This window comes from Bipolaris zeicola, assembly GCF_000523435.1.
Source record: "Bipolaris zeicola 26-R-13 unplaced genomic scaffold scaffold_42, whole genome shotgun sequence".
Classification (NCBI taxonomy): domain Eukaryota; kingdom Fungi; phylum Ascomycota; class Dothideomycetes; order Pleosporales; family Pleosporaceae; genus Bipolaris; species Bipolaris zeicola.
In genome coordinates this window covers 1-11,930 of record NW_006912091.1, presented here as the reverse complement: position 1 = coordinate 11,930, position 11,930 = coordinate 1, and the positions used below count along the sequence as shown (strand labels likewise).

The window sequence follows — 11,930 nt, the reverse complement described above, 5'->3', positions numbered from 1 at the left end:
TACATCTCAAGTATCATCGGAGAGAGTGGGCCTATGGCACAGTTAAGCGCGCCGTCCACCTCGGCCAAAACGCCGTGATCCACAGCCTTGGCTTACAGCTCACGCGCATAGTAGGCGTTAGCGATCCTACCAATCCACAATATGGCATAGATGATCACCCGCATAATGCGGGGGTGTTATTCCTGCGGGGAACTATCTACGCCCGAAATCAATCATTCTTCGAAATCGGCTTTATAAATAGTAAACCCGTCACTACTGTTTTTGTTGCTTCGTAATCCTCTACAACTTGAACCAGCATTCTCATTTGCTTTTTTGGATTCAAAGTACATCTATCTTCCTATCATGGATACGGATAGAAGCTCAATCAAGAAGAAAGAGATAGAATTCGGGCAGGTCGAAGCTACACATGATACTCACAGCCCAGTTCCTGACATCCTGCGCCACTACACGCCCGAGCAACTAGCATCGTTGGAGAAGAAACTCGTCCGGAAGATTGATTTGCGCTCCCTTCCTATATTAATCGTCCTCTTTTTGCTCAATGTCCTCGACCGAAACGCCATCGCTAATGCTCGTCTCGGGGGCTTGGAAGCGTCGCTAGGCATCGACGATGTGCAATACCAAACGGCCGTAATGGTATTGTGGGCTGGTTATATTTCCATGATGGTGCCGTCAAACATGCTTCTGTCAATATTCAAACCGCGACTTTACTTACCCACTGTCGTTATAGTATGGGGTATTGTGTCTGGCGCTACCGGATTCGTACAAAATCATGCTGGATTGGTGGCACTGAGGTTTCTAGTTGGAGTCACAGAGGCACCGTACTTCCCCGGTTGTATTTTCTTCCTCTCTTGTTGGTACACGCGGAAGGAGTTGCCTAGTCGCATTGCAACCTTTTACTCGGGGTACACGCTGTCATCCGCTTTTGGTGGTCTTATTGCGGCTGGCATCGTTGATGGGATGGAGGGGCTGGGTGGCTATCCTTCTTGGAGGTGGATGTGAGTGTTGGCCTGATATTCAAATGAGTAAATTCTGACTTGGCCACTCTTAGCTTCATTATCGAAGGTGCGCTTACGATCATCATGGCGTTTGGTGGGTATATGCTTTTACCCAACTATCCCTCGAACACCTCGTTTTTTTCAGCTGAAGAGACTGCTATGGCCCAATGGCGTCTTGAACGCGAGAACGATGGTGTAGCAGACGAGGTCGAAGAGTCCGTTTTCACTGGCCTGAAACAGGCCTTTTCCGATCCGAAAGTGGTGAGTAATCTTGGTATCAAAAAGATTCTGAAGTTTTCGAATTTACGGGGCTAATTCCTTTTAATATCTAGCCATTACTGGTGTTCATCCAAACTTGTGCCGTCGTTTCTATGAGTTTCACGTACTTCTTCCCATCCATTGTCAAGACGCTCGGATTCCCACGTGTTCAAACCTTGCTACTCACTGCGCCTCCTTATTTCTTGGCCTTCTTCTTTTCGATCCTCAACTCATGGCACTCAGGACGCACAGGCGAACATTGCTTTCACATCGTCACTGCGTGTGTGATATCTGCCGTTGGGCAAATCATCTCCATGTCAACGCATCAGACTGGCCCTCGATATTTCGCCATGTTTCTGCAAGCTATGGGTTCATTTTCAGCTTTTCAACTCATCTTGCCCTGGGTCTCTGCCACTGTTGCGCGCCCAAAGGCAAAGAGAGCTGTGGCACTTGCCTTGGCTACGGCCGTGTCTAATGCAACGAACATTGCCACTGCATACCTTTACCCTGAATGGAGTGCACCGTAAGTATCACATGATTCTCATCATGAAACGCAATTGACTCACGTATCTAGTCTTTACCGTATGGGATGTATTGTGTTGACTGTGGCGCTACTCTGCTGCGCAGCTGCGTCTCTCACCCTTCGACTTTGGCTCCAGAAACTCAATCGCAAATCAGACCAGGCTATCGGTGCAGAGGGAGTTGCCAATGGGCCCGGAGTTCTCTTCCGTTATACACTATAGATAGTAGCAATTACGGCTTAGATGCGTGAGCATGGTCATGCTCAAGGGACTGCTTCAGTACAATGAAGTAGCTGAATCAAGTGTAGAATTCGGCTCCGCATCGCTTTTGCGACTTGCATCCGTGTTATCCGTTCTTAGATCCTTCTATGTGTAAAGAAATTACAGCCTGGCTGGCTCTATCTTAAGCGACGTGAACAAGGGAGTGAGAGGTGGTTGGTGTGGGGGTGTACGGCACTAGTATCGCCCTTTCTGCGCTCACTTACAATATATGGTTATCTTTGTTATGTAATTCTTCGTATACCGAAGTGGAAGTAGTTCCTGGGTTTGTGTAACCATGTGTTTCATGGAATGAGCATTTCCCTAAAAGATCACGAAAACCGCGATCCTACGTACGCACGAGCCTCAAGGGGGCGGAGTGCTGTTACGCTACTCCACGTTTCAATTACATCAAATTGGTCTTGGTGAAAGGATAAAGTGCGCATTGTCAGTCTTGAATATTTTCAGGGATATGATTTGGCAGTAGCAACTTTAGTCTCCATGTAAGAGGCTATGGCGTAAAGTTGGTGTGGTAGACACCTAGCCGATGCTGTTTCAGCCTCGCGCACTCGACAGCTGTGCCGCAGGCCTACATTCATATCCTGACATGGTAACAAGTGGTTTAAAGTAACATCATAACCAGAGGAAACTACACAACAGATTTCTCATTCCCTTTCAAGATGTCACTGTCAAATCCAAGTACTAAGAAACCTAGAATCAGTGGGCAAACACTTGCAGAAAACAACATCTTCTTTTATAGCGAAGTGCATTATCCCCACAAGTTAATGAAATGGCTCCAACCAATTCGTCAGCTTCTCATACGCCGGCGGACCAAAATTCCTTGCAACATCAGAGACGAACTCAGAGACGAACTTGAAAATTTCCGTGATCTGGACAAAAACGAGTACAACAACATGACCAATACTAAGTCATTCGAAAGTTCTGTCGATAGGTGGGACTTGCAACCTAACGACGAGGATTTTGAAACTGCATCTCCAGGGACGAATCTTTTTGGAAGAGCTGATACTATAAATCTGAGGGTACGGAAAGAATTGGAATCCTGTTTTGACATCTCACAAAAGTTCGTCAAGCTACGCGGAGATCAAGAATTTGAGCGCGAATGGCAAAATGTCTTGCAGGAACATATCTTCACAGTCTATCGAAGTGACGAAGCAGGCTCCGATTCTTTCAAGTGAGTTTTAGGACGTTTGGTGTGGGACATAGCTAACCAGAGAAAAGCAACATGCTGCTACGCTTGACGCGGTAAGTCACATCCCCATGTACTAACTTCGTTTTACTCATCCACATTTTAGACATCAAGAAATTCACTGGACTGAGTTCCAGCAATCATCCTCGTTTGGCTTCCGAGACAGCAAAAATACCCTGACATATCCCATACCAGACTTTACTTACGGATTCCCCATTATCGATACCACCGACCCTGTCTACAAACCATATCTAACGCATCCATGGACTGAGAATTTCTCTCTTCCAACGCTCAATAAACTCCGAAAAGACAGTGGTGTGTTGTCCTCGCCGCGGAAAGCCCTAGGGCGATGGGACCCTTCGGAGCCCACGAGGGACCAAATGCGCGGTCCAGATCTCATGTGCTTCCCCTGGGCTGTCGTTGAGGTAAAGTCCGCTATCGTAGATGGCGATCCAGAAAGAATGTGCTATTGCCAAGCTGCGAATGCCTCTGCCGCCGCCCTCAGCCTACGGGAGAAGCTGCTTCTAGCTTCGAAAAAGAACGAACCTAACCCTGAGGCTCTCGTCATCTTCTCTTTCACATGTGTTGGTACGCATGTCAAGCTTTGGCTCACATACAGGCGGCCCGTAAGTTGTCAAGGACATACCTCACACTTTGCATTGGGGTTGACATATATTAGAAGAAAATCGTTATGCGATGTATATGGGCAACGTCACTGGAGATTTCTTGGGGTGTCTTTGTCTTACGCATGGTGCTTAAGAATATGCATGAATGGGTAAACCAAGCGGTCAGACCAGAGCTTTCTCGATGGATTGAGGGGGCCCGTGGATACCCAAACCCCCGGGGTTTTCTGAGTCCTGGTGGTGACTTGGTAGTGCTAAGCAAAAGAGCTGCTTCCCACGAGCCGCACTCCAAACCTCTGACAGACAGTCCTGTTTTACGAAAGTCCCATTCTTCTCAGAAAGATGCCGCACAACATTCTCAAGAGACTAGTCGAATGATTCGCTCTCGTGCGCCAAGTCCAACTTCCAGTAACTTCCCAAGCGCGATCAGGGGTAGAGCGGAAGCAAACGGCGTCGGATGCGACAACGATGACGAATATAATAGCGGTGGCAAAGACGAACAAGCCATCCAAGATTCTCCAGATGAAGGCTACCATAGCTCACCTAAGAAAAGTATTAAAAAGAAAGCCACAACCAGACCATCATGGAAGTCTAAACACGACATCTCCTGCAACTGCGGCAATCGGGGCTGCTTTAAAATCGATAATGAAGTCATAGTAAATGCACTCTCCTTAATTTCCCTCTCTGACACGAAGAGATGACACACGGCACTCTGGCAGCTGCATGAGCGGGTCATGCGGGAAGACTTCGTCTTCCAGTTGGACGCGGATTGGACGCAATTTTTGGACAAGTCTCAACACAGGAAATACCTACATGATTGGTTGAGCAACTTTGTATTTGTACTATATTCATTCTTGCACCTCATCTTTTAGCAAAAGATCATTCCTGCTCACACTCTATGTTACACCAGGTGACTAGACACGTAGATTGCTCGCCAAAGTCCAAGTCTCTGGAGCACAAACTCTTCATTGTGAGAATGCTGGAGATATCGCGTCACAATACATGATGTACAAGAATAATATTTATCAATGGTATTCATTGATTGATTCTTATACACGACATATGAAGTCTTACCATAGTAACATCTGCCCCCTTTCGACGAAAAAGAAATATCATGTCCGTGACAAGTCTCTGTAACTATTTTCCATGTATTCAGTGTTCACCCATCAGCACCTCCCCCCCCCTCCCCCCTCAGTGTCCGTATCTATGTCTATATCCATGACCATGACATTATCACCTGCGTTGCCAACAAAGCCTCATGCCGATTGTGAAGACGCGAAGAGAGTAGCATGTGTCCGTAATCCATGACGCAGTTGATGTAGCAATTGCTACAGAAGTGGAAACAGTGCTAATGATGTTGCCATACTGGTTCGCAACCACCCAGGGCCAAACCATTCCTTGAAAGCATTGATTATGTTAGGAAAGTTATTCAGGATGCGTGCGTTGTGGTAGGCCGCGACCGAATACATCAAATGAGACATACAGCTCGTGTCGTCCCGCGGGAGACAAATATCATGCATTCCAAAAATCTTTAGGTGTATACAAGCCATTCAATTTTTGTGAGAGTACATAAACGTGGTTGGGACTGATCCCAGGGACGATCGGTGAGGGATTCTCATTTAGTAAGTCTTCTGCAGCATCCTTCAGCCACCCTAAAGGATCACCAAACGAAGTTTTTAGGGTGAATGAGCTTGGTGCAAGGTAAGTTTGAGAATTATGGTGAACGGCGTACGCAGACGGTTGGTATGGCGGGGTCTGCAACGTTTAGGGAAGGCCTTTCGGGCTTATCGCCAGGCTGCCCCTTGTCCTCCCAGTCCTGTAAGTTCGCCTCCCATCTCTATTTCTGGGTGGTCTGGCTCTTTTCATCAACGGCTTTCGACGCAGCGTGAAACTCGTGGTTGTACTCGATATATGCGTACTTGCCGTCGTGCTTGGCGGTGATGAGGTTGAGCTGTTTTCCCCATGGGTCTTCAGTCTGATAGCTGCGCTGTATAAACCAAGGTGTGTGCGTCGACGAGAAAGTATCCGCTGGTGCTATGCAGCCGAAGGCGTTGGTCATTGACCGCACAGCCCAGAATACGTATAGTGACTTAGTCCCTATATACGGAACAGGAGAAACGCGAGAATCTCAAAATATCATTTACCCCCCACGTCCCTCTTCCTACTGCAAACCCAAGACAGCATATCTTGGTGGTTATATCCCAAGCCAGATTCAGAATTAGCCTCGTCTCCAAAGGCCATGAATGACGCAAAGGTTGATGTACACGCGTAGAAAGTACAGCGGGTTGTTTCGTGCAATGATATTCATCATATCCTCTAGATTCTTGACGCCCTTGAGATCTGGAGAAGTATCAAAAAGACCAAGCGTGTAGTCTGCCTGGTAAATGTGGTGGACACCCAATATATGGGAGACTGTTGTGAGGCTCTGCTACGATCTTCACATATGTAGCGCAACGCAAATCACAGGTAGTTGTGGATCGAGATAGGTAACGAATGGAATGATGATATACGGCAGATGTTGTACGGAAGATGATTCTCAGCTGAGGGAGGGAGCTTTCGACCGGATTTTAAAAGCAGGATACTATGGCCGTGATCATGTGTATGCGATGCAGTGAATGTGATAACAAATCTGTTTTGGCGTGCTTGTGATATCTTGATTTTTGTTTTCGGTTGGTTTTCTTGCATTCGTAGTGCCATGATTACAGTGTCCTGATTGTGGTATTGATTGTACCCATGTTTCCCTTATCTTCCATTCATGATTTTGTGCTTGCTATTTCGTAATTGCGCCACTAGCCTCGAAATTATGTGCTTGCCCTGTGGAAAACAGAGTGATCCGCTTGTCAAGTTGGGCTTGTATCGTGCTTGTGACATTTTGATTGGTCTACTATCGTTTTTGCTATCCTTTGCCAAAAGCTCTTTTCACGGAACTTTTACAACCTTAGGGCCAATCAAACCATCTGCTCTGCACCTATTTATCAGAGGTTGTGCTTTCTGAAATTGATGTTTTTCAGAACAGCAGAACAACTCTTAGCCCTTTATATGACCAACCTTTTCTTTTCCTTATGTCATTTCTTACACATATATCTTGACGCAGTGACCAAGACGCCATTCGTTCATTTCTTTCCTAATGCCGGGAAACTCACGATAAATGCTGGCAAATTTCCTGTCGTTCTATACAAATTCTAACTATTTCTTATCCCGTCTTCTTTGAGGCATCTTCACCCAGTACTCTTCGCGCCGTCGAGCCATTTATTCACACCACCCCCATCCTTTTCGCTCTCCTAGACTCCTTGTCGAACGCCAATTTACAAAACTAATCCTCACAAGACGAGCAGTGAGAACCCAGTCAGCGTCAAGAGTAGTGCGGGAGACGACGACGGAAATCAACATTACTCCTGGCTCTCCCCAATAAAACATTCAACCGATAATGAATGTACCAAAACTACCCCAGTCAGAGTAAGTTGCTATTTGAGAGCACCCTCAAGCACGTACTAAAACCTTCTAGGTCAGATGAGATATCCCTTGACCAGGCACAAGCGAAGTCACTTCGTCAGCATGGTGGTGCGGGTGTGCATGCACACCAAGGTTTTATTTGGGCTCTTGTGCAAGAGCTTGAGTTGCGTACCACGAACCGGCAACTCCATGCCCAACTTGAGCTGTTCTAAAAATCAGTGAGGGACGCCAGCCTACTCTGTATACCGGCTCAGTATATACCTTCAAAGAAACTAGGAAAGGAAGACATACGCAAACTGGAGTCGCTATACCCAGTCACGACCCTTGACAAGTATGCTGCCTCCCTCAGTGAGAGCATATCCAATGACTAGTATGAATCAAACCAGATCCTCACTCAACACGAAGCGATTGTACCACAAATGGAGCAAAAGAAGATTGTACCTTACCGACAACATGTTTTGCTCAAATTCGTGGCCGGACATGCCAGTCACCATCCCTAGCCACAGCTGGTGCTGTCCACACTTCCATTACGAAGTACATCCACAGAAACTACGACGAACTATATTATATACCTTCATCTACCACGAAACCACGATTCGGAAAAAGCGGCTGAACAGGACTATACCGCCATGGCCACATGGTTTACTTCGCGCGTGAGCCCGAACATGTCGCAACAACAATCTCAATGTCGAGTACTCTGCCATTCTCACTTTATATCTTCGTCTCTTTCCACCGTCCGCACGGCAAAACACGTCCGTACGACACTATCAATATACAAGGACAACCACCAGGCTTATCATTACCCACAACTCTAGACTTGATTTTAAGCGTTTAAGCCACCATTCTACGTCTTCAGCCTATAGTCTAGATTGGTATCGAAGCCACCTTCAAGACCTACGACAGCCCGGTACCAACCGAAAAACTTATATTGCCTCCTGGATCAAGCCCAAAGAGAGTATTATACGCGCATATTGATAGCCAACTTCGTGTGTTCCATACACGTACTGATTGTCGGTGTACCTACGAGGATCATGCATCCAAGAGCAAGGGTGTACCGAGGGAGACGCTGTCTATCGGCCAGCCTTCTACGGACGAGTGCAAGATTATATAGTATAGGCAAGGAAGAAGCTCCCGGTTGTATGCGCGAGGGGGTTTGGAGTTCGTTGACTACTCAGCCTTTAATGCGGATGGTGGATTTATATGCAGTGTTCTTGGTGGATGCAGCGGCAAAAAAAAGCCACGTATCGACCATCCGACTGGACAAGAAAATACGTACGATTTTACAGGAGCAGTAGCAAAGATACGAGGAAGCTCCTCTACGACTTCTTGATTGAAGATATGGCAGATGATGTGCTCAGTTAGATTGACAGAGCGAGTAAAGTACAAAAGAGGGCATAGGCAGCAGCAGCAGCAGCGGCAGATATGCAGGTACGGGAGGAAGTTATCAGAAATATTGTGCACTATTCGCGAGTGCTCTGCGCATTGCGCCGGGTATCCCCAGCTGGAATCCATTGTTTCGCAGCAGTTGTTTGCCCACAGCGGTGCAGGTTGGACTCTCGGGGATTGCCATTTCTCCCGGGAGAAAAGGAGAGGCAGGACAAGAGAGAGAGAGGGGGGGGAGAGAAGAGAAGAAGACTAGTATACGATGATGCGAGTGAACGGATATATTAGGGTTAAGGTAGGTTAAGATTAGGATTATACGGAAGAAGTGGACCAGAACGATATGTTGTCGGGGTAGTGCTATCAAGTCTATCAGTCCGGGGGAATATGGCGATAAGAAAGATTACCAGACTAAAGACGGGCGTTTGCTCAATACGAAGTCATTCGCCAAGAGCCTTCGTAAAAGGGAGCTTAATGTCATGTATGCCGCCTTGGAGAATTATGGGAAGGACATCAGCACATTGATATGAATAGTCCATGTGATAAATATTCTTCCACGTATTCTACTCTAAGTGTATCAGACCAAGTTCTAAGGCGATCCAATCACCTATTTAAAACAAGTTCTATATCTTCACCCCCAGTCACACATCGAAAGTGTATTTACATAGGAGTACCACGGGGCCTATGTGACACAGCACGGTGCTTTTGCGGCTGTTCCCTGTACCTAGTATACCGTTAGCAATCATCCTTATCCAGCACAAAAAGGGCAAGAAACTCACTTTGTCACAATCCTCTGGATAGAGTCCAGACCCTTCTCCAGCACATCCATGCGGGGGCCATAGCTCAACCTGACAAAGTGGTGGCAAGGCGAGTCGAACAAGTCCCTACGCCTACTGGGGTTAAGGTCGAAGAAGATACCAGGGACAACAATAACCTTCTCCTCGAGACAGGCCTGGAAGAAGTTGAGACCGTCGTTGATGCCCTCGGGGAGGTTGGACAGGTCGAGCCAGAGGTAGAAAGTCGAGTTGGGCATGTAGGGGAACTTGAAGCCGATTTCCTGAAGACGACCAATGACGTAGTCACGCTTGGTGCGGAAGTGCATTTGCAGAGCGCGCATTTCGTTGCGGACACGGGGAGGAGAAAGCATCTCCACGGCGGCTTCTTGGAAGGGCACGTTGCAGCCTCCGTCAAGGTAAGAACCGCAGGAGCCAATAGCCTGGATGAATTCCTTGGGTCCAATGACCCACGCTACACGCCATCCGGGGAGACGGAATCGCTTGGTAAGACCGTCAATGATGAGCACATCGTCCTCGTCGACATCCTCGACATTGTCGGCGGCTGAGATGACGGTACCGTCGCAGTTGGTGGTGTAGTTGTATCCGCAGTAAAACTCGTCCATAATCAAAGTTGCGCGGTCTCTGCAAATGTTCTGGATTTGGGCGAGTTCGGGGTTGGTGACCATCTGGCCCGTTGGGTTACGCGGGTTCGATGTGAGAATGACAGAGGTACCACGGGCGATTTCCTCTGCAATCTTGTCGGGCGACATGTGGTATTGGTCCGCCTCGCCTAGAGGGACGGGAATGGCGGCAATATTTCGGAAAAGCGACAACATCTCGTTATACGCCGTGTAGTCTGTACATGTCAGTTTTGAGACTGGGCATATATCGAATCCTTCAGCGTACCGGGAATGAAGAAACCCAAGTAGCAGTTGCCCAACACAGCAGCGATACGGATCAAACCAGCACGTCCACCAGGGACGATGCAAACCTGTACTCAGTCAGCCATTTCTGCCAAAAGACAAATTGCACCGTCTTGACCTACGTTCTCCCATGTGTACTGGCTCTTACGCCACTTGCGGTGGTGTTCATTGTATAGTGTTGCAACCGCCTCTCTCAGCGGCCTGATACCAGCGGTAGGACCGTACTCTCTGCCGTGAGCACTAATATCTACCTCTCTCGGCCTCTCGAAGCAGCCCTCGATGCTGTCGTCGACCTCAGGCGCACCCTGACCCAGGTTGGCCCATTCCTCTGGGTGTTCGAGGAAACCGTGCTTGTATGCTTGTTCGGATGTCCAGACGACACCTGTCGAGGCGCGCGTCGCGTCGAGACCGGCGTGGGGCTTGTGGCCTTCGTGTGACTGGCGGAATTGGCGATGGATCGAGGAGCCAAGCTCTAATTGACCGTTAGTAAGTTGGTCGCTTGCGTATGTGTATCCTTTAGAATGAAGGCTTCAAAGGAAAAGCGAGACCTGATTCGTGTCGTCCGTGGGGCATGGCTGCAAATCGGCGTGGGGTAGTACTCCAAGTGAGGGGTGGATAACGAGCGAGCAAAAGCAAAAAAAACAAAGAACCCCCAAAATTCCCACTCAGCCTACGCAAACATGCGGCAAAAGGACTGGAAGTGAATAGATGGGATAACCCCCTTTCCCAAATATGCGGGTAAATCCTCCTCTATCAGATATGGCCGGGATTTTCCCTAGGTGCTCCACACCCACACCGACGTTGCAATGCCTCCGATGCTAGGACCTGGGCCTCAATCTTGAGGATGACGTAGGGCAGCCCAACATTGGCCATCTCCTCGGGGGCTCAAGTAGAAGAAATTGACAGAAAAAATACATACCACTCTCGGTAGGATCCTTTGAACTCGAAAAGCGGCGTTGGGAAAACGCTCCCTTCAAATGGCTGACCTTGTCCGCCGAGAATGACATTGTTGCTAGGAGGTATGGAAGGAGGATCTAGGTGGAGACGAAAGGAAGCTGAGGTCGATGGAAGAAAAAAAAAGGATCGGAGGAATGAAGAGGAGGAAGTATGTAAGTAAGTAAGGGAGCCCAAAAAAAGGCCAGGACCCAAATCGGTAGTCACGGAGGGCAAGCTTCCGAGAGAGAGACAAGAGTAGACAAGAGACAAGATCCCAGACGAGGCTTTTAATGCTGTCCACCCCCCGAACCACAATGCGGGTTTAAGAAAAAAGATAAGGCAAGTTAACCAAGCACAATTGCGAGCTCAAGGCCAAATAAACGACACCTGTCCAACGATACAAAAGGGCGTTCTTTTCAATCGAACCAAGAAACAAGCCCACCTTCCTCCAATGCATCGGCCCTTTATATCTCGCCGTTTGGGTGAGGGGTGAGGGGACGAGGGGGGGCGCCTGTGGCTCGCGCAACGCACAAGGTGCATACCAACGGACTCGTAACATGCATATTAGGTCGTTTGGTTGGTAGCTATCCATGCCCCGTG

At 48.0% G+C, this 11,930-nt stretch overlaps 5 protein-coding genes across 5 annotated transcripts; 3 read left to right on the top strand and 2 right to left on the bottom strand.

Annotated features, from left to right (window-relative positions):
- Positions 1–342: 342 nt before the first annotated feature.
- COCCADRAFT_91553 (uncharacterized protein) lies at positions 343–1,996 on the top strand (the record flags this gene model as incomplete). Its single annotated transcript, XM_007712321.1, has 4 exons — positions 343–995; positions 1,049–1,256; positions 1,328–1,776; positions 1,828–1,996. 4 exons carry the CDS (start codon positions 343–345, stop codon positions 1,994–1,996), a joined length of 1,479 nt encoding a protein of 492 aa, XP_007710511.1.
- A 716-nt stretch (positions 1,997–2,712) lies between these two features.
- Positions 2,713–4,563, top strand: COCCADRAFT_91476 (uncharacterized protein; the record flags this gene model as incomplete). The annotated part of the gene is made up of 4 exons (XM_007712320.1): positions 2,713–3,224; positions 3,272–3,295; positions 3,346–3,865; positions 3,919–4,563. The coding sequence occupies 4 exons, from the start codon at positions 2,713–2,715 to the stop codon at positions 4,561–4,563; spliced, it is 1,701 nt and encodes a 566-aa protein (XP_007710510.1).
- A 2,726-nt stretch (positions 4,564–7,289) lies between these two features.
- On the top strand, positions 7,290–7,527 carry COCCADRAFT_3548 (uncharacterized protein; the record flags this gene model as incomplete). The annotated part of the gene is made up of 2 exons (XM_007712298.1): positions 7,290–7,318; positions 7,368–7,527. 2 exons carry the CDS (start codon positions 7,290–7,292, stop codon positions 7,525–7,527), a joined length of 189 nt encoding a protein of 62 aa, XP_007710488.1.
- Positions 7,528–8,273: 746 nt separating this feature from the next.
- COCCADRAFT_91550 (uncharacterized protein) lies at positions 8,274–8,447 on the bottom strand (the record flags this gene model as incomplete). Its single annotated transcript, XM_007712319.1, has 1 exon — positions 8,274–8,447. A coding segment is annotated over one exon (174 nt), but the record flags the coding sequence as incomplete, so codon positions are not given.
- Positions 8,448–9,355: 908 nt separating this feature from the next.
- On the bottom strand, positions 9,356–11,401 carry COCCADRAFT_3547 (uncharacterized protein; the record flags this gene model as incomplete). The annotated part of the gene is made up of 5 exons (XM_007712297.1): positions 9,356–9,419; positions 9,475–10,327; positions 10,378–10,462; positions 10,517–10,866; positions 11,314–11,401. 5 exons carry the CDS (start codon positions 11,399–11,401, stop codon positions 9,356–9,358), a joined length of 1,440 nt encoding a protein of 479 aa, XP_007710487.1.
- Positions 11,402–11,930: the final 529 nt, after the last annotated feature.